This window comes from Lactuca sativa, chromosome 9 (assembly GCF_002870075.4).
Source record: "Lactuca sativa cultivar Salinas chromosome 9, Lsat_Salinas_v11, whole genome shotgun sequence".
Taxonomy (NCBI): domain Eukaryota; kingdom Viridiplantae; phylum Streptophyta; class Magnoliopsida; order Asterales; family Asteraceae; genus Lactuca; species Lactuca sativa.
In genome coordinates this window covers 7,990,405-8,013,278 of record NC_056631.2, presented here as the reverse complement: position 1 = coordinate 8,013,278, position 22,874 = coordinate 7,990,405, and the positions used below count along the sequence as shown (strand labels likewise).

The 22,874-nt window shown below is 37.1% G+C and overlaps 2 protein-coding genes across 2 annotated transcripts; one reads left to right on the top strand and one right to left on the bottom strand.

Annotated features, from left to right (window-relative positions):
* Positions 1-1,341: 1,341 nt before the first annotated feature.
* LOC111886358 (RAN GTPase-activating protein 1) lies at positions 1,342-3,868 on the top strand. Its single transcript, XM_023882588.3, has 2 exons — positions 1,342-1,507; positions 2,049-3,868. The coding sequence occupies exon 2, from the start codon at positions 2,060-2,062 to the stop codon at positions 3,695-3,697; it is 1,638 nt and encodes a 545-aa protein (XP_023738356.1). The 5' UTR covers positions 1,342-1,507; positions 2,049-2,059; the 3' UTR covers positions 3,698-3,868.
* A 334-nt stretch (positions 3,869-4,202) lies between these two features.
* Positions 4,203-6,177, bottom strand: LOC111886360 (chloroplast stem-loop binding protein of 41 kDa a, chloroplastic). The gene is made up of 6 exons (XM_023882589.3): positions 5,786-6,177; positions 5,489-5,610; positions 5,233-5,335; positions 4,925-5,063; positions 4,533-4,810; positions 4,203-4,456 (listed from the first exon to the last, which is right to left on the bottom strand). Exons 1-6 carry the CDS (start codon positions 6,143-6,145, stop codon positions 4,274-4,276), a joined length of 1,185 nt encoding a protein of 394 aa, XP_023738357.1. The 5' UTR covers positions 6,146-6,177; the 3' UTR covers positions 4,203-4,273.
* Positions 6,178-22,874: the final 16,697 nt, after the last annotated feature.

Below are 22,874 nucleotides of genomic sequence, written 5' to 3'. Positions count from 1 at the left end.
TAAATTGATAGAGATTATTAATCATTAAAAACAAGTATATCATTTGGTGAGAAAAAGACATGCAACTTTCACCATATACGGATTAAAGGGGGAGGCATACGACTTCCTTCAAGGTAAGGTAATTATCTTTGTTTTTGCAACTATGATCAGGGGCGGAGCCAGGATTCTAGATTGAAGGGGGCTTACATCATAATAAGAATATTAAATTACTTTTTATAACTGAATAATATAATACGCTTTGTAAAACTGGATAAGAAACTGATAAAGAAAAAATCGTCTAAATAAGAACATCAATAGCTTAAAATTAAAGACTGTTCTTGGGGATTATGAATCAAAGAATCTAATGTACCTCTCTTAAATATAACATCTTATTTTTTCAGATTAAAGATTAATTAGCCCGCTACAAGACCCAACTAGTATATCAACTAATTGGCAGTTACAAGAGCTATTTATAAACACTAATAAAATGAATGGGGTAATATATAGGAAAATTAATATAAGTGGGGTAATATATAGGCGAGAAATAATTTTTTAATTGAAACCTCATTGATGAAAAATACAATAAAAAGACCCAACGAATATATCAACTAATTAGTAGTTACAAGAGCTATTTCCGAACACTAATAAAAATAAATGGGGTTATATGTAGGCAAATTAAAATAAATGGGAGTTGATGCAATGAGAATTTAGTCAACTAGGCCTCAGTTCTTTTCATAATTGTAATGAGCTTATTATTTGTCTATATAATAATAATTGGATTTTTGAAAATGATTAGGAGGTTCTCTAACAACCAATGTCGGCTAAAAGATTACTGCATGGACTATTATATATATCCTATTAGTTGAAGTTATGGAAGAGATTGGAGGGGGCAGAGCACCCGGCAGCCCCCTCATTGTCTCCGCCCCTGACTATGATGTAAACATAATTTTTTTTTTTTGGCTACAATGAGCTCATTCAAAATTTCAAGATCAACGTAATTTTGAGTAATTATTTTATAATTTTACTCTTCAAAAGAGCTATTAAAGGTTGGGTTGAGAATAAATAGGGATCAGTCGGATAGAATCGGACCGGGATAAAAAGGGAATAAAATTTACATAAACAACCACTTTCTTTAGAAATATTAATAAATAATAAAAACATGAAAAAGGTAGCAGCAACACCCTAGTGGTAGTGGAGTGTTTTTCTGAGTTGGATAGCCCATGGGCCATATCTAAAATATAAAATGGGCTTGTAAGACAGCAGCCCGGCCTAGAGAAGAAATCGTATTCGTATCGGTGTATCGCTTCTTCTCCAAGTCCATTAGGGCCCACGTGCCTTCTTCCTTACAAAAACATAATCACGGGGGAAACACTCACAGTCCCCCACTTTGCAGTTCGAATTGCCCTCTTCTTACTGCAAAGGGTTTTCGTCTTTGCCGGCGGAGCAAAGAGCCGCTCCGGACGGTTTTCAACAGGAGAAAACTTCATCAGTCGCCGTTTCTCTTTCTTATCCACCAGCACCGCCACCGGTAAAGTTTTTCTTCATATTTCTTTTGCCCTATTACACTGAAAAGAGCATTTATTTCTTTCAGATCTTGTTTGTGTTTAATGAATTTAATGACCGGATCCTTTTACTACACGACCGTTGACGCTGGAAACTAGGGCACTTTGAATCGGATTTGTTTTTCTTTTTATCTTATCCATTGATTTTGCTGTTTTAGTTTAATCTGTTGTTAACCGAAGAATCTTAACTTAATCCTTTGTGCAATGGATGAAAGTTCAGCTAATCGTAGGATATTGGTAAATGTAGTCGATGTTGAATTTATGCATTACAGAAAATATACATCAGTTGTTTCAGATAAAACGACTTTGACGGCTTAGTATCGAGGTTACAGCGCTACCGTTTGTTCGAAAGTATTATCATTTAAGCTATTTCGCTAGTTCATTTCCTTTATTTTAGAGATTAGGGTGATTGATTTATTAGTTCTGACAACTTTCTTAAGTAAGTCGTGCTGGATTAAAACACGAGCGCAAGATTTAAATCTTCTGTATTTTATCGTGTTATTGCAGGTTCGTTTGATATGGAGTCTACTGCACCAAATCAACTGCGCTCAATTAAACTGTGGCCTCCAAGCCATGGCACCAGGCTTGTTCTTGTGCAACGTATAGTTAAAAATCTCACAACTCCATCTATTCTATCTAGAAAATATGGCATTTTAAGCAAGGAAGAAGCAGAAGAAGAGGCAAAGCAAATAGAGTCATCAGCCTTTGCCATTGCAAACCAACACTTTGAAAAGGAACCTGATGGTGATGGAGGATCTGCTGTACAAACTTATGCTAAAGAATCCAGTAAACTCATGGTGGAAGCTGTCAAAAGAGGCCCTAAACCAAAAACAGATCAAGAACCTGAACCCATACCAGATACAGTTACACCACACCATGAAACCTTCTTTGACATTTCTGGAGGAAAGCGAGCCTTCATTGAGGCAGATGAAGCTCAAGAACTTCTAAAACCTTTATCTGAACCTGGAAACAAATACACAAAGATATGTTTTAGCAATAGAAGTTTCGGTCTGGATGCTGCCCGAATTGCTGGACCCATTTTGTCATCTCTGAAAGAACAGTTGACCGAAGTTGACTTATCCGATTTTATCGCCGGGAGGCCAGAAGCTGATGCTCTTGAAGTCATGACCATTTTTGCCTCAGCTCTTGAAGGGTCAAATCTTAGGTATTTAAACCTTTCAAATAATGCTTTAGGTGAAAAAGGTGTAAGGGCATTTGAAAAGCTTTTAGCTTCACAAAGTAATCTTGAAGAGTTGTATTTGATGAATGATGGTATCTCAGAGGAAGCTGCAAAGGCAGTATGTGAATTAATCCCATCAACAAATAAACTCAAAGTCCTTCATTTTCATAACAACATGACCGGAGACGAAGGAGCGATTGCCATTTCCGGACTCGTGAAGGAATCACCAATTCTGGAGGACTTCCGGTGTTCCTCCACGAGGGTTGATTCCGAAGGCGGGGTTGCATTATCTAAAGCACTCGGGACTTGTCCCAATCTGAAAAAGATTGATCTTCGTGACAATATGTTTGGAATCGAAGCCGGAATCGCATTAAGCAAAGCCATTCCAGTGTTTACTAGTCTCACCGAGGTGTATTTTAGCTATTTGAATTTGGAGGACGAGGGGACTTTGGCTCTTGTGAATGCAATCAAGGATTCCGATTCCCCCCTTGAAGTTCTTGAGATGGCCGGAAACGATATTACATCGGAATCGGCTTCGGCTTTGGCGGCTGTTATAACCGCAAAGAAAAATACTTTGATTAAATTGGTTTTATCTGAGAATGAATTGAAGGATGAAGGTGTGATAGTGATTGCTAACTCACTCAAAGAAGAGTTTGGACAGTTGACCGAAGTTGACCTGAGCACAAACGGAATCAGAACGGTTGGAGCTAGGGCTTTGTCGCAGGCTGTTGTGGGTAAACCAGGGTTTAAATTACTGAACATTAATGGTAACTTTTTATCGGATGAAGGGGTTGATAATGTGAAAGAGATATTCAAGAGTTTTCCTAGTGTTCTCGGTCCATTGGACGAAAATGACCCTGAAGGAGAAGAATATAATGATGATGATGATGATGATGATGATGAAGATGGTGATGATGCTAATGAAGATGAGTTGCAGTCAAAGCTTAAGGATCTTGAGATCAAGCAGGAAGAGTAGGAGAAGATGGATTCAGTATATTTAGAATCTAATCAAGAGTTAGGATGAATGATATGTTTTCTATCTATATATTATTCAAACCTATAAAGCTGGGTACTTGTATTATTATTACAACTCTATTATGACTTTTGTTGTCGTTTTATAATTTGAAATTTTGTTCTAGAAATGAAATTTGTCAGACCCATCCTAAAGTCGTTGATTGGTTCAGGTTTGTTGTGCTAAAAGATTACAGCTGCTGGAGCACAGAGTAAGGTGCAAATGGTTTTTTTCCAAATTTAGTTAACTTTTGTGTTTTTGACTTTTTCTATAGTTCAAACATAGAAGAAAACAGGGTCACCGATTTTCTTTCAAAAGTCAAAAAGGTAAAATGATTTTATTACAAAAATAATTAAATGGTAGACGTGTTTTTGTGTATTTTGCGGTTTTATCCTTTACTTTTCTTTGTTCAAAACTGTTATGGTGACTTTTTTTTGGGTGTAAAATTTGACACATACACGTGATGAAATATTAGGCAAAAAACAATCTGATGACATTTATAAGAATGGGAAATTTGAAGGAACATAGAACTGTTGGTGATCAGACAGGAACCGGGATTTTAAGGGATTCTAATATCTTATCATCGATATCAAATTTGATGGTCTTTTTGTCTCTCCCAATCTTGACATACTCTTGAAATCTGTCTTTCAAATCCTCCGGTAAATTGGTGCTGCTTTCCCATCCTAAAATGTCCTTTGCAGCCCTGGGTTCCGCATAAAAATGCTGCAAAACAAATAGTAAATCATGAATTAGACAAATGGTGCATTAAAAAATGGTAGTCCACTACCACTAGTCTTACCATATTACGAAAAGGAAAAGCTTTCTTTGCATCAGTCCCAATGGATTTGGGATCGTAGTGCAGGATCTCAACGGGCAATCCTGCTGCTTTAGCACATAGTTTAGCCATTCCGTCTAGTGTGACGGCTCGATCGCTAACACAGTTGAAGATATTCCCACTTGCAGCACTTGGATTCTCAACCGCTTTTGTTAGCATGGACGATAAATCCCTTACGTGTGAGATGTTTGTTAGCTGCATTCCCGACCCTGGAATTGGAACCGGCCTCCCCCTCACAATACCTGTGGAAATTCCATAAAACAGATGTCAATAGGAGACTACACTACCCCCTCGACCTCTGGTTTGTTTGTTCAAATATAATGCCCAGAAATCTGAGTAGGCAAGGCAAGACTTACGATCAAAGAACCACTCTTCACAGTCTTTGTTGTTGCCGGAGCCAATCATGTATTGTGGGCGAAAGCTGGCCCAGTTTTCGAAAACCTCCGACAGGTATTTTTCTACTAAAACGTGACCCGCATCGGATTTCACCGCATCCTGTAATAGTGTATTTATTCATCATTATAAACTTATCAGACTAAACACTTCTGCATAACACGTGCTAACAAATGGAACAAAAACTACAATTTTGACTTTTTTTTTTATGTAAAAACGAATCAGTTTATGCAATGATTCAAGATTGAGGAATGAGGATGTGTGTACCCACCCCTTCCACATGTGGTGGCTCTTCGGTTTGCTTATAAATTCCGGCGCTGCTTATGAACAAAAACTGTCCTACGCCTGCACTCTTAGCCCAATCTGCCACTGGCCTGCAAATAATCATTTCCATCATCATTGAATTCCAGTAGAATCGAATTTGATTGATTGGTTGTAAATTTTACTCCAAATCCATATAGATTGTGTTAATTGACTTTAAGCCTGAATTATTTGTGACTCAAAATCAGTATGTTGGAAAAACAAACCTCACAGCATCCAAATCTTTGCCATTGTTATCCAAAACAACATCAAATGTCAATCCCTCCAAAACTGTCCCAATTGCACCAACATCACCCCATACCGTTTTACCACCACCATCCACAATTTCCTGCAAATAAATCTCTCTCACTTTATCGACTATTGGATGAATTATATATATATATATATATATATATATATATATATATATATATATATATATATATATATATATATATATATATATATATATATATATATATATATATATATATATATATAAACACAATGGAGTTAGAATTAACAGAGAATCTGGTGAATGGAGGCTTCTTCATCTTATCAGAGCTCTCATCACCAACGGTAAGAATGGTGACATCATGCCCAGAACTCAAAAGCTGCTTAGCGAAATAGAAGCCAATCACAGCATGCCCACCGCTATTTGTGTTAACAATCACAACTTTCTTCTTCTCTGAAGCAATAGCCTTCACCGTGAAGGTAGAAAGAGAGGGTTTTTTTCTCCATGAAGATGATACAGTGTGAGGAGCGACAGAGATGGAGGAAGATAGAGAAAACGAGGAGGATAGAGCTAGGGAGGAGATAGAGGGAGAGAGAGAAGGCCGAGAGAGATTGGAGAAGACGAGAGAGGATGAAAGAAGAGTGGCCATTGATACTCGCCCTTCTTCACAACCAGCAGTTTTTCATCTTAATATACAATCAAGAGAGAGAGAGAGAGAGAGAGAGAGAGAGAGAGAGAGAGAGAGAGAGAGAGAGAGAGAGAGAGAGAGAGAGAGAGAGAGAGAGAGAGGAGAGAGAGAGAGAGAGAGAGAGAGAGAGAGAGAGAGAGAGAGAGAGAGAGAGAGAGAGAGAGAGAGAGAGAGAGAGAGAGAGAGAGAGAGAGAGAGAGAGAGAGAGACAACACTTTCCTTTTATTTATTTATTTATTTTTGTTATGGATTAAATGATTAATTTTAAGACAAAATTGCAAAAATGGTCCCTGTGGTTTGCATTTTTTCAGGAAAAAAGTCCAAACCACGAGTTTTTTGGTTTTGTGGTCCTTTTGGACTGGTTTGTTTGTGAGAATGGTCCCTATACTTAACACCCGTTAAATTCCATCCGTTAACCCCCTCATGTGCCTTGCACGTGAGGGTATTTCTGTCTTTTTACTTACAGTGTCAACAGTTCCTTCTACCTTTTATCCCTCATTTACAATCCCAAACACCCGTCAACTCCCCACCTCCCTCCTTCTTCCTTCTGCTCCATTAAACCTGCAAAAAAAAAAGTCGTTATCGAAAGAACCTAATCGAAGCAAAAGGAGACAAGGTCATAAAGTCGAAATGGTGTACGTAATGTGGCAGATCAGACCAAAAAATGAAGTTGTCGACGTATCATCCTTATATGGTAAGTTGCTCTGTTTTCTTAAACATTCCTATTTTTCATTTTACCCTTGATTTATACTAAAATCCGCCAAATTTTGACTTTGTTATCATGTACAATTTTGACTTGTAGCGGGTGCACCCACATGGTTTAGTATTAAGCTTCATCATGGTGGGAAGTTTACTAAGTTACCTGACATAAAGTATACTGGAGGTGAAGTGCGTTATGTTGATTATGTGGACATAGATGAGTTTTCTGTACATGAACTTGATGCCATAATGCTTGACCTAGGTTACCCAGACCCACGGATGATTGAATTGAGTGTTGAATCCCCAGTGATATACTACCATTTCAGGATACCCAATGGTGACTTTCAATTTGGTCTTAGAGCTTTAGGGAATGATCAGGATGTTATCAATCTTTCTAAATTTATTCAAAATAACAAGTTGATTGAAGTGTACACAGAACATGGGAAGACAAATCTACTCACATACTTCATGTCTCCAAATGCAAAGGGTAAAGTTGTCATTGAGGAATTACCAGAAAATGATGATCAAGGGGCTAAATATGAGGCTGAAGTTCATGTAGAATCTCCATTGAGAAATATGAACCATGTCAATGATGAACCAATTGGTGAGTACATGTCTTTGATTCTTTTTGGGAGTAAAACTGATGCATTCTCTCCAGAGTATAGAAGGGGTAGAGTTGGGAATTCAAAAAGAGAGGAAGGTTCTTGTAGCAAGAGGCTTAATTTAGAGGATATCGATGATTTAAAAGAGAAGGAAAACACTAATGAGGGTGTTAAGGAGGTTCATGAGGCTGCAACTGTTGTTGAAGGATGCTACAATCCATTTACTTCAAATATTGCTAATGTAGGGGATGAGATGATTGGGGTTCATGATAATGACCATATTGATGGATGCTACAACACCCCACCCATTAATGATGATGAACAATATAATGAACTTTTTGACAACCTTATGGAAAATTTAAATGGAAGTGATGAGTATGTTGAAGAGTATGAAGGGGATGTTGAATCTGAAGAGAGTGATGAAGAGTATGAAAAGGATGAAGGTGATGATCATGATGGGAAACAATCAGAAAATGAAGATAAAGTGGATGACATAATGGATGAGGAGAACAATATAGAAGATGTTGATGTGGACATGGCAGACTTCTTTCTAAATGTTGAAAGTGATGTTGAAGGAGCATGTATTAATGATGGTCATGAACCTGAAGATATGGAAGTGATCAACAATGAGGAGTTCGAATCATTGGATGAAGGATCAGACCAAGACAGAGAAAGAAGAGCTCTCATAAGAAATTTGGGAAAAGAAAAAAGGTGCAGCCTTGGGTCAGTACATATACAGTCATTCTCAGTGGGGCAAAAGTTTAAAAGTAAAAAAGAATTAAAGGAGTTAATTGATGTGCACGCACTAGAAACAAGAAGGAATCTATTCTTTAAAAAAAATGACAGTCAAAGGCTTAGGGCACAGTGCAGAGGAGTTGTACCTGTCATCAATAAAGGTCAAGTGGGGACTAAACCTACCACTTCAAAAAGCAAGGGCAAAGAAGTAAAGACACAAAAAGAAACATGTGGTTGGTATATACATGCATCTAGGTCAAACCCCGAATCTGATTGGTTTATAAGGACCTTAAACCAAACTCATACATGCTTACAAACAAGAAAACTCAGAGCTTGTACTGCTTCTTTAATCTGCAAGAAAATCATAGATCAAGTTGAGGCAGATCCGAAGATTCCTTTGAGAGCCATACAAGATCACTTTCAAAAGACCTACCAGGTGGGTATTTCAATGGATAAGGTGTTTAGGGCAAAAGATATGGCAAGAAAGCATGTAACTGGGGACTACACAAAACAGTTTGAGTTGTTGAGGGACTATGCTCTTGAACTTCAAGCTACAAACCCAGACACAACAGTCAAAATAGATGTGTGTCCTAATGGCAACCCTGCATCCCCAACAAGGCAGTTTAGAAGGATTTATGTATGCTTGGGTCCACTGAAAAAAGGTTTCAAAGCATGTCTTAGAGACTTAGTAGGTTTGGATGGTGCCTTCATGAAAGGCCCATTCCCTGGTCAGGTTCTTACAGCAGTTGGTCTAGATTCCAACAATGGAATTTATCCCTTAGCCTATGCAATTGTTGAGTCTGAAAACACAGCTAGCTGGAAGTGGTTTTTAGAAAACCTTGGGGATGACTTGGAGCTTGGGAGCAACTCAAACTATACTTTCATAAGTGACAGGCAAAAGGTAAATTAAAACTCATCAATTGATCATTTAGATTGTGTTTTTTTACCAAGAAATTAATTCTAATTATTGTATGTTGAGTCATGTAGGGATTACAAATTGCAGTTGATCAATTGTTTCCCAATGCTGAGCATAGGTATTGTATTAGACATATTCATGACAATATGAGAAAGAAGTGGGGGCAAACTGAGTACAGGGACCATTTATGGAGGTGTGCATCAGCAACCACCATTCCTGAGTTTGAACATTTGATGAAAGAGTTTAGTGAGTATGATAAGGAGGCATGTCAATGGTTGAAGCAAATTCCTCCTGTACATTGGGCAAGGAGTCATTTCTCAGGTAATTGTATATGTTTGCATATGGTAAAGATTATGTGTTTCAGTTATTTATCAGCATTAATTGTATGTTATTGTAATGTGCAGGAAGAGCTGTTTCTGATGTGTTGATTTCAAACATGTGTGAAGTGTTTAATGGGAAGATAGAGAAAGGCAGGGACAAACCTGTAATTTCATGTTTAGAGTTCATTAGGGAGTATCTAATGAAGAGGATATGCAATGTCATGAAGGCAATGAAGAAGGCTAAAGGTCCACTAACACCTACAGCAACAGACATCCTAGATGCAAGTTGGTTTATGTTTGTGATTGTTATCTTTAGTACTTGGTCTATGTAAGGGATAGGGTTAGGCAAATGTGGGGATTTTTGTTGATCAAGTGATGCAGGGTAAAAATGGTATAATTTTGTTGTAATTTGACTTCATCATGTTTGTAATGAATTCCAAGATGTGTATCAGTTGTGTTCAAAATGTGTATCAGTTGTCAGATATAAGCACATAAATAGAACCAAAATGTAACAAAAGTACATTACCAAAATACATGTCATAAATTTACCAAAATGAACATTCCATTAACCACATGAGTGGAACCAAAAACCATTACCAAGTTAAGCATACAAGTGTCTGTGCACCATACATAACCACATCATCAAACCATAACTAAAGTTTTCAAAAACAAACAGTTTTTAACAACAAGAAACTAAATAGTCATTGCACCACAACAAATAACCACAATCACTTCTTAGATTGATTCCCTCCTTGCCCTTTACAGGTCCTAGAGTTGTGTCCTTTATTCTTGCATTTGCTACAAGTAACACTAACATGTTTCCTTGATAGCTTCTGCACTCCATCATTTCTTGGCCCTTGGGAATTTTCTCCTTGCATCTCATTGACTCCATCACCTGCACTTGCCTTCTGCCTTTTGCTTAACCTTTCACCCTCACTTTGTCTTCTTTTTTTCTTAGGCCTTCCCACCTGAGTGTGATGTGGAGGAGGGATTAGCTTTGTTGGACAATTACTTTTAGGCCACATGGGTCTCCCTTTAATTGGTTCCACCTTAAATGAATAAGCTTTTTGCCATGTCTCTAGCCAATACACCTTGTGTACCCACTTGTAAATGTCAAGCTCAGCCTCAGGGTCTTTGCTCATTTCATTCAGAGTTGCAATTGCATGCCTGCAAGGTATTCCCATTAATTCCCACTTTCTGCAAGTACAGGTTTGGTTCCTAACATCCACCACATGTTGATCTTGCAATGCTGCAGTGACTTGATACTTGTTTGCCCCATTCCACCTAGCAATATATTGTGAAGCACCTTTTTTCCTTGCATCTAGGATGTCTGTTGCTGTAGGTGTTAGTGGACCTTTAGCCTTCTTCATTGCCTTCATGACATTGCATATCCTCTTCATTAGATACTCCCTAATGAACTCTAAACATGAAATTACAGGTTTGTCCCTGCCTTTCTCTATCTTCCCATTAAACACTTCACACATGTTTGAAATCAACACATCAGAAACAGCTCTTCCTGCACATTACAATAACATACAATTAATGCTGATAAATAACTGAAACACATAATCTTTACCATATGCAAACATATACAATTACCTGAGAAATGACTCCTTGCCCAATGTACAGGAGGAATTTGCTTCAACCATTGACATGCCTCCTTATCATACTCACTAAACTCTTTCATCAAATGTTCAAACTCAGGAATGGTGGTTGCTGATGCACACCTCCATAAATGGTCCCTGTACTCAGTTTGCCCCCACTTCTTTCTCATATTGTCATGAATATGTCTAATACAATACCTATGCTCAGCATTGGGAAACAATTGATCAACTGCAATTTGTAATCCCTACATGACTCAACATACAATAATTAGAATTAATTTCTTGGTAAAAAAACACAATCTAAATGATCAATTGATGAGTTTTAATTTACCTTTTGCCTGTCACTTATGAAAGTATAGTTTGAGTTGCTCCCAAGCTCCAAGTCATCCCCAAGGTTTTCTAAAAACCACTTCCAGCTAGCTGTGTTTTCAGACTCAACAATTGCATAGGCTAAGGGATAAATTCCATTGTTGGAATCTAGACCAACTGCTGTAAGAACCTGACCAGGGAATGGGCCTTTCATGAAGGCACCATCCAAACCTACTAAGTCTCTAAGACATGCTTTGAAACCTTTTTTCAGTGGACCCAAGCATACATAAATCCTTCTAAACTGCCTTGTTGGGGATGCAGGGTTGCCATTAGGACACACATCTATTTTGACTGTTGTGTCTGGGTTTGTAGCTTGAAGTTCAAGAGCATAGTCCCTCAACAACTCAAACTGTTTTGTGTAGTCCCCAGTTACATGCTTTCTTGCCATATCTTTTGCCCTAAACACCTTATCCATTGAAATACCCACCTGGTAGGTCTTTTGAAAGTGATCTTGTATGGCTCTCAAAGGAATCTTCGGATCTGCCTCAACTTGATCTATGATTTTCTTGCAGATTAAAGAAGCAGTACAAGCTCTGAGTTTTCTTGTTTGTAAGCATGTATGAGTTTGGTTTAAGGTCCTTATAAACCAATCAGATTCGGGGTTTGACCTAGATGCATGTATATACCAACCACATGTTTCTTTTTGTGTCTTTACTTCTTTGCCCTTGCTTTTTGAAGTGGTAGGTTTAGTCCCCACTTGACCTTTATTGATGACAGGTACAACTCCTCTGCACTGTGCCCTAAGCCTTTGACTGTCATTTTTTTTAAAGAATAGATTCCTTCTTGTTTCTAGTGCGTGCACATCAATTAACTCCTTTAATTCTTTTTTACTTTTAAACTTTTGCCCCACTGAGAATGACTGTATATGTACTGACCCAAGGCTGCACCTTTTTTCTTTTCCCAAATTTCTTATGAGAGCTCTTCTTTCTCTGTCTTGGTCTGATCCTTCATCCAATGATTCGAACTCCTCATTGTTGATCACTTCCATATCTTCAGGTTCATGACCATCATTAATACATGCTCCTTCAACATCACTTTCAACATTTAGAAAGAAGTCTGCCATGTCCACATCAACATCTTCTATATTGTTCTCCTCATCCATTATGTCATCCACTTTATCTTCATTTTCTGATTGTTTCCCATCATGATCATCACCTTCATCCTTTTCATACTCTTCATCACTCTCTTCAGATTCAACATCCCCTTCATACTCTTCAACATACTCATCACTTCCATTTAAATTTTCCATAAGGTTGTCAAAAAGTTCATTATATTGTTCATCATCATTAATGGGTGGGGTGTTGTAGCATCCATCAATATGGTCATTATCATGAACCCCAATCATCTCATCCCCTACATTAGCAATATTTGAAGTAAATGGATTGTAGCATCCTTCAACAACAGTTGCAGCCTCATGAACCTCCTTAACACCCTCATTAGTGTTTTCCTTCTCTTTTAAATCATCGATATCCTCTAAATTAAGCCTCTTGCTACAAGAACCTTCCTCTCTTTTTGAATTCCCAACTCTACCCCTTCTATACTCTGGAGAGAATGCATCAGTTTTACTCCCAAAAAGAATCAAAGACATGTACTCACCAATTGGTTCATCATTGACATGGTTCATATTTCTCAATGGAGATTCTACATGAACTTCAGCCTCATATTTAGCCCCTTGATCATCATTTTCTGGTAATTCCTCAATGACAACTTTACCCTTTGCATTTGGAGACATGAAGTATGTGAGTAGATTTGTCTTCCCATGTTCTGTGTACACTTCAATCAACTTGTTATTTTGAATAAATTTAGAAAGATTGATAACATCCTGATCATTCCCTAAAGCTCTAAGACCAAATTGAAAGTCACCATTGGGTATCCTGAAATGGTAGTATATCACTGGGGATTCAACACTCAATTCAATCATCCGTGGGTCTGGGTAACCTAGGTCAAGCATTATGGCATCAAGTTCATGTACAGAAAACTCATCTATGTCCACATAATCAACATAACGCACTTCACCTCCAGTATACTTTATGTCAGGTAACTTAGTAAACTTCCCACCATGATGAAGCTTAATACTAAACCATGTGGGTGCACCCGCTACAAGTCAAAATTGTACATGATAACAAAGTCAAAATTTGGCGGATTTTAGTATAAATCAAGGGTAAAATGAAAAATAGGAATGTTTAAGAAAACAGAGCAACTTACCATATAAGGATGATACGTCGACAACTTCATTTTTTGGTCTGATCTGCCACATTACGTACACCATTTCGACTTTATGACCTTGTCTCCTTTTGCTTCGATTAGGTTCTTTCGATAACGACTTTTTTTTTTGCAGGTTTAATGGAGCAGAAGGAAGAAGGAGGGAGGTGGGGAGTTGACGGGTGTTTGGGATTGTAAATGAGGGATAAAAGGTAGAAGGAACTGTTGACACTGTAAGTAAAAAGACAGAAATACCCTCACGTGCAAGGCACATGAGGGGGTTAACGGATGGAATTTAACGGGTGTTAAGTATAGGGACCATTCTCACAAACAAACCAGTCCAAAAGGACCACAAAACCAAAAAACTCGTGGTTTGGACTTTTTTCCTGAAAAAATGCAAACCACAGGGACCATTTTTGCAATTTTGTCTAATTTTAAAAACCATTGATACTCGCCCTTCTTCCCAACCAGCAGTAAAAATATGTTTTATTATTAAATTTAGATTTAATTTGAAAGAAATATTATTTTGATCAGTTATTACAAGTCAAACATGTTTTTACTGCTCTAGAAATATCATTACACTAAAAAAAAAATGTCATTAAATTTATATTTTTATACATCATTTACCATTAAACTAAATTTTATACTCATTCAGTTACTTTCATATTTTAAAATCATCATCAAATTTTCAATTATTTTTTAAAGCCAACACAATTCCAAAGAAAAAAAAAAACTCCATTTTGCATTTTTCCTATCCTAACAACAACATGCCCCAGAAATTCCATTTATATGGGGGCGAGAGAGGTAGAATGTCAACAATTAGCCTCGAAGATTCACATCGATAACCTATGACGTGTTCTTCGATGAGGACCCATAGATGAGGCAAAGAAGGAAACAATACATCAAAGTTAGCAGTCAGACAAAACATGAGAAAAATACGGAACAAACCTATGAATATAAATACCTATAAATGATGCAAACAAGGAAACAATACATCAAAGTTAGAAGTCAGACAAAACATGAGAAAAATATGGAACAAACCTATGAATATGAATACCTATAAATGAAGCAAATAAGGAAACGATAAATCAATGTGAACAGTAAAACAAAAACATGAAAATAAATAAAATTAAGAAAAGGTGTATATGAGTGTGAAGCAATTGTCATCAATATAAAGATCAATAACAAAAGGTACATGTGGGTTAGGCTAGTCATCTATCTTAATACTAAGCCTCCAAACGCTCCTATCTACTGTTATATCCTCAGAAAGAGAAAACTCCTCCATTTATATCCTCATATTGTTATCCAACTTCCTTTTATGACGTCTTCTTTTCTTACCATCAATTACCATCGACTATACCATCCGATGTCGACCTTCTTTGTACATGTCAATACAACCTCAATCGTCATTCGCTTAATTTTTTGATGATCCGCTTAACTCTAAAAAATTCTTATAATTGTATTTGGTAGCTTATCCAAAAGAGTTCTACCGCAAGTCCACCTCAACATCCTCATTTCAATTATCCAATAAACTCCTCTTCGGATTTTCTTATAGCTGTTTTCGGTATCATGTATGTATCTTAAAAGCATTTCAAAGCGCACATTCTCCTCTCCGCTTAACTCTAAAACATTTTTCTTATATTATGAAATAATTTTCATCCTACATGTATTTATATTCAACATATAATTCAACCGGAAAGTATCTATTTAAGTAATAAGATTTTCATGTAGTATAACCAAGAATACTTTTAGCTTTTATATAATTATATCTGATTCACATAGAGTGTTACGTAATATTATCAAATGTACACTTAACACGTATTTTAGATAATAAACATTTAATTCACCTATAAAGTATACTATCAACATAGAATACAAACAAACTTTTCAACATATATTTAATTCTTTAAGTATTCAATACTTATATTAAATCATACTCATAAAAGTAAATATCCATTCACTCGATTATAGGTGGAAGATTCACGGTTAATACAACTCATCGCCTAACACTTCAACTTTTCTCTTTTAAACAACCTAAATACGAATATTACTACGTCTCAGTATTCATTCGTATTTATAAGGTTATATTTAACCATTTATGGATCCTTCAATAATTTCAAAGAGCTACATCAAGTTCTATCTGATACGGAATAACCAGATAAAATCATATCAAATGCATAATCCGTTTGATATACAACGTATAATGTTTGGAAATTCCACTTTAAACACCTCACTAGACTTAGCCTAGACATCACTTTAGTAAGTAGACCAATCAATATTTTTATTAGAATCACTGATAAATCTTATTTATAGGTTCATAATAACGATAATGAGCATACATGTAAGTTACAAATAAAATGTAGTAAGTGCAACTTAACTTATATAAATTTGTAGCAAAAGTTCGGAAAGTTGAAGAAAAAATTTCGACCCTGAATACTTTATTTCTTCAGGGCTCTCTAAAGCTTCAACACCTCGCTAAAGTAGCTAAAAACTTAGAAATATCGGTCTCGGGGCCATAGGAAAGTTTCTATAGAGAATGGTGCGTCACGTCATGGCGTGGTGGCTCTATTCAGGTTATGCCACGTGTGACATGCTCGTCTGGCCACGTCATTGAGTCGGTTAAAAAAGCCGACTTCAGCCTTGCCACATGGCATGCTCTCATATGGCCAGGTTACCATACACAAATATTTTTCACCATTTTTGAAAAATCATATTTTTCGCATACGAGCTCCGTTTTCAACATTTTTTATATCAAAACTTTCCTATCAACGAGTAGTATTAAATTGCATCTAGACTTCGTCGAATAATTAATATTGTATAAAAAATACATTGTAAAAGGCTTTACGATATTCATAACTTTTCATACAAACTTTGTTTTAGACGTTCTTTATATTGACGAATTCGTATATACGAGAACTTAAACTTTCATTTAGATTGTTTTGACTAACAAACAACTGATCTCCAATTCACTTTTTATGACACACATTGCTATGTCGGGTTGAACGAGAAATTTTGGAAAATCATAACTTATTAATGCAAAATCAGATTTAGGCGTTCTTTATCTTCACAGGATCGTCATCACCAATATAACAACTTTTGTTAAGATTGTTTATCCTGAATAATCTTTTATTTTTAAAATTTATTGTATCGTTTCAATGATAAATTTTATAATAAGATTTTCTGTAATATTATATACTCATAATATGTGTCCACATAACGTGTATATGATAAATAAATATTTATATAGTTTGTAACGTGTATAACGAGTAATTATCCTATTCGAGGATTTTTGACTATTCAATAAAATAAATAATTATTACTCAAATCACTTAATCATTTAGCCCCAACTTACAGACGTTACATGACCAATCCTTGAATTGTAACACTCGTGTTCCTAAGTATTTTCATTTTCCAGCTAAAAATATAAAAATGTTCCATTTTTGGTCCTTACGCGAGGCGTACTCCATACGCCTACCGTAACTCATTAAAAGGATATCAGGACTCTTTTGAGTATGCAGGAAGTACTCAAGTGGTATGCAGGGCGTACTCACACATGTCCCAAACCCTAATTTTTAGGGTTTGGACCCTATTTAAAGAACCTTAAGTCCTTGAGGCCTCTCTCATCACCAGCCCCCACTATCCCAAAGCACCATTTTGAAAGCCTATCCAACTTGTGAGGTTCTTTAAGCTATTAGAGTGATGTTTTTGTGTGTTTGTAAAGGTGATATTTAGAGGAGCTCTTGGAGATCCATTGCTTGTAGATCCAGTTTGTGTTGTTCATCTAGTTTCTCTAGAAGATAAAAGCTCCCACCTTGATGGTTCATTTGGTAGATCTTGTTGGTTGGTAAATTCTTTTGAGTTTTTGGTCCCATGTGTCACACTCCTTGTCCGGCCTGTGGTGGAAACACTGAGTAGTGTGACGGTATAAAGAGCGTCAATCCTATTAACCTGAGAATAAATGAATATTGAAAAGTCAACATAATGTTGGTGAGTGCACGAGTTTTTATTTTTGAATTTCTTTTAAGAATAATTTTCTTTTGTGAAAACATTTCTTATTTATTTACCTAGTCTTCTATCTTTTAGGGTATCTTTTATTAATCTTAAATTACTATCTTTTTAGGATATCTAACGATCCTAACATATTTTAATTAGGATTATCTTTCGTTAACCCTAATTTACTATCTTTTAAGGATTTCTAACGATCCTAATGTATTGTAATTAGGATTATCTTTCGTTAACCCTAATTTACCATGTTTTAAGGATTTCTAATGATCCTAAAGTATTTTAATTACCATACCAGGCGTCCTAAATGATAATCTAAGTTCTAAGGTAATTTTTAATGTATTAACATGAGCCATTATAATCGATGCTATGACCATAAATGTACCCCTAATCACGATGCTTCATTAGACTTCGAATAGTTACTTATATGGAAGGTAACATACTGGGATTGTAGCAAGCAATCACATGTGGGGTTGCCATGGCCCCATATAGATCTATACATAACTTTATAGCTCTCGCAAGATTAACGATTATAAGTATTGGGGATATGCCGAATTTAATCAAGGCTTTTGGATGAATAACCAACTCACTAACGCATTAACCCTAGTCTTTTATCTTTTAATATTTTATCGTTATCATAATTACCCCTACATATATATATATATATATATATATATATATATATATATATATATATATATATGTATTTAATAATTATATTCATGATTTCATAATTATAAGATGTATATAAATCGTCATATATATACCCTAATTATGGTTATTTTAATAAGATATTTGGGCAGCGTAACAACTAAATACAATGCATATCCTAAATCTTGTCTAGCATAACTCCTAGGTACTAAGGTTTCCTAGGGATTTGGCCATTATAACATCTAAGTAATACCTACTCCTAGGTTATCGAACGTCATATATTTTAGACACAGATCATAGCTTAAATCTAGGCATAGTATCTACAGTTATACTATCCTAAGACATCTAGCTTATTATAAAATGAATTAATATTTATAAAATAATTATTTTTATAAAATCATTTGTTAACCATGTATTCCCCCTGAAAAGATTTTAAAATAGTAAAATAGGGGTCGTAAACTCATTCTAATAGCGTATCGAGAATCGCCCGAACCGTTGCAACCGGAGTTTCTTGCCATCGAGAGGGTATTGAAGTATATAGAGAGAGTTTGGAGGTTGGGTTGAGATGAATAACCAGGAAGCAAGCACCTCTATTTATAGTGATGGTGCGCGTCATGCACTCTCTTGCGCGGCGTGCACTTGCTTCGTGGCCCATCCAAATCTTGCCACGTGTCACCCTTCTGGTGATCCACGTTTCCAAATCTCTGATGAATCTGGGGGTCATATGTGCGCGACGGGCATGCCGCGCACCCTTAATTCCTTTTAAAAAATTCATATTTTATTCATATGAACTTTGTTTCTTACCCTCTTTATAAATTTGTGTAGCTCTTTCCTAGAACTACAACTTTCCGTTAGGTTGCATCTTCTAATTTTAACTTTCATTTTTAACCTACATTTTTATATTTTATAAAAATCGATGCTAGGTGGGGCCCATCGTATGTTACTGATAGATCTGTACCGGGCGGGGCTCATTGTATGTATGATATGTGGTATTTTGGGGAACTCATTAAGTGTAACGTCTCAATTTCGCAACAAAAAATATTCATTTTAATTAAGATAAAAACTTTCCAATTTATTAATTCATTAAACAAGAAAACCATTTATTCTGAAGTACATTTATTAAAAATCAGAGTATAGTAGAATCACATAATCTTCAATGTTGCTAATGAGTGTGTACAGTCTCGCCTTCGCATTCCAGCAATAACCGATGATATCTAAAATCATAAACAACCGGATAATCATAAAGCTTAGTGAATTCCCCCTACCCCCCAAAAAAAATACCACCATATAAAAAGATCACATATATAATCAAACATGTTGGGTCCAGACAACCATCGGGTTGGAATACCCCAGACCCAGTCAACCTCCGGGTCCAGTTATCTTCATGATGGAATACCCCAGGTTGGAATGCCAATATACAATAGGTCCAATCAGCCATCAAGCTGGAATACCTAGGGTTTGTTGGCCCACCACCTCAACCCTACCGCTCTTCCTGAGCCTCCGTGCCTAGGGCTTACAGCCGGCCCACACCGGGTAACTTGGCCTACCGCACAAAGCATGACCACCTCAACCCAAACCAAACACAATATGTCGACATATAAACAATCAAGATCAAGTAGGCACATAATAAAGGCAAACAGTAATCATACAACTCACTACTGCCTACTAATCCTCTCACAACATACCGTCCCGCTACCAGTTAACCCCCATAGAATGCGTAACCGTAAGTAACCAGAGGTGAGGTAGCCATCCGAACAGATTTTCCTACTCTATAGCCACAACCAAACAAGGAACATGTAAGAGAGCCTAGACCAAAAGCTCTCGGACTATCCTACATGACCACAGACAGTCCCTAAGGGCACTCCGTAAATGATAACCAATAAACAAATATAACATACAGTTCTACAGGTTATTGCCACAAAGCAACATACTCAATACCAGGAGACAGATCTAACTGATTACTACAGCATAACAGCATACACGATACTAGAACACAAATCTAACAGATCACTACAACATAACAATATACTTAATACCAAAACAAAGATCTAACAAACCACTATAGCATAACAACATGCAAAATATCGACAATCCAAGGAATGCATGGCCGTATATACTCAGAGGTGTGATAGTCACCCGGACATGTGATCCTACTCCAAAACCACAACCAAACAAGAAACAGGCAAGAGAGCTTAGATCAAGAGTCCTTAATCTATCCTACATGCCTATATACAGTCCCTAGGGAATCCCTCTACTAGCAGATAACCAAAACTAGTTGGCTGACATTGGTGCCTTCGACCCATGGGTACAGTGAGGAAAAACTCACTTCGATATACGTGCGGATAACCACTGTAGCAACGAAGAACTCTACCAGATTTAACTCACTTCTATTCACCTACAGGAAGGTACTTGAGTCAATAACCGGTCACAGGTTATAGTCACATGCAACGATGACCACCTCACATGAAATGACGATTAGGGTTTCACATGAAATAATGATTAGGGTTTCACATGAAATGAAGATTAGGGTTAAGTAAGAACACTTAACCCGTTAAGGACTTAATCACCTAAGGGTAGGACTGATTAAGGTTTAACTTAGTCATTCTCGGGTGAAATAAAAACCCAATCAATAGTCCAACTATGTGCCCGATCATTTTCCAAAATAAAGCTTCTCGATTCTAGGGGTTTTCACATAAAATGATAACTAAGGTTAGTGTTCCACACTTAACCCTTTAAGGACCTAATCTATTAAGCCAAATATTGCATTAAGTTAACTGTAAGGGCATTATTAAGTATTATTTTAAGTTTAATTAATAGTTTTAATACGGGTCCCGTCCAACTCCAAAATTAGGGTTTCCAACCCAAATACTAGCCAATTAGGTTCCAGGTTAGGCTTTTAGGTTAATTAGAGTTTAATAAGCTGGGCACCACCCACTAACACCCTGAGCGGTGTTGGTCAACGGTGGTTCACGACAGCAGCCACCACCTCACGACGGTGGTGGTTATGATTTTAGGCCAAAACAGTGACAAAAGCATTTCAAACATCAGTCCAGACATACACACATATACACACAACCACCCAAAGTGACGGCTGGTGGTGGTAGAACGGCAGCATTGTGGTGGTGGTGGTTTTTATTCAGTTTCCAGTCAAGCAACACCCAAAAACAACATTCAACTGAAATAAACACACTCATAAACACCATTTCACACACACAACCACCTCTCACAGTGGTTGGTGGTGGCAGAAGAAGTAGCATGGGCGGCAACCACCATGGTTAGCTGCCATGGTGCTCCTTTATGATCTCTGACCAACAAATGCACACATACGTGCCGACATATTCTGAAACACGCACACACGCCTTTGAAAACACTAACCACGTTGTTGCAACCTCCCCTTTGGAGGAGGATGATGGCTGGAGTAACCACAAAAAGAACAATCGCGTGGAGCGGCGACAACGGCGATGTTAACGGAAAAATAATCAGAGAAGAGGGAGGTGCACAAACCCGACTGAAAATGGCAGCAACAGATATCACGAGCTTTTAGCTCCTCCGATCTCCCCACTGTTATGGCTTCGGGCTTGCAGTTCTTGTATTTGTCGATGGCGGGAACAACGACGGGTCGCTTGGTGGTGCAAGGCGGTGATAAGGTGGAAGCGACAAATCGAGGAATGGAGGTATAAGGGTGGTGTAACGACCCAAAATTTTCAAATAATTTTTTCATTTTTAATTAGCCAAACACTCCTATAAAATGTAAAGTAACATTAACCACTGTTTTCAAAATTCATAACATTAACATTTTATTCAAAACATCAGAGTATCCCATCAAAACAAATGTCGGAGAGTGCACGCCGCGCCATCAAGCCTTGCCCTTTCCCTTAGGCTCAGATGTACCTGAAACAAATCAAAAAACTGTAAGTTAATGCTTAGTGATTTCCCCATAGCATACCCCACACAATCCACATAATCACATAATCATATTAGCTATAAAAGCTACATAAGCCATGCATACAACATATAGGGATGTCGTGGGCTCGTCCCCAGGGTCTTATTCTAGGATGCCATGGGCTCCCCTCATGGTCTTACACCTAAGTGCCATGAGCTCCCCCGTGGTCTTTAATAGGAAAGGCATGGGATCTCCACACTAACTCCAAAACATGACCAGGCCCAATGACTAATTGAGGCCCAAAAGCTTACAAGCTCAAAACAAGTCCGAGTTCATCCGTTGTGCGTACGTCTTGTGTACCACCCTAGTATGTGCAACGTACTGAGTCCCTGAGACATACGCATTGCATACTCTTAGTTACGCCCAGTGTACAAACAGATTAAGTCCATTTTCCATTAAGTGCTTAATACTCGATGTTCTAACGTCCAAACCTTAGATCTAATCTCATTAAGACGTCCTAAGGCATAAAGTTGGCAACTTTATGCCTTTGCATGTCCCCTATGCTCCCAACAACCCATTAAGACCTTTCCAAGAGTCTTAATCCATGCATGAGGTCAAAACATTCATCAAGACTCCATTTTTATGCAATGAATGGACCAAAGGACTTCAGATCTATCCTCCCTAAACTATGGAGTTTCTCAAACTCT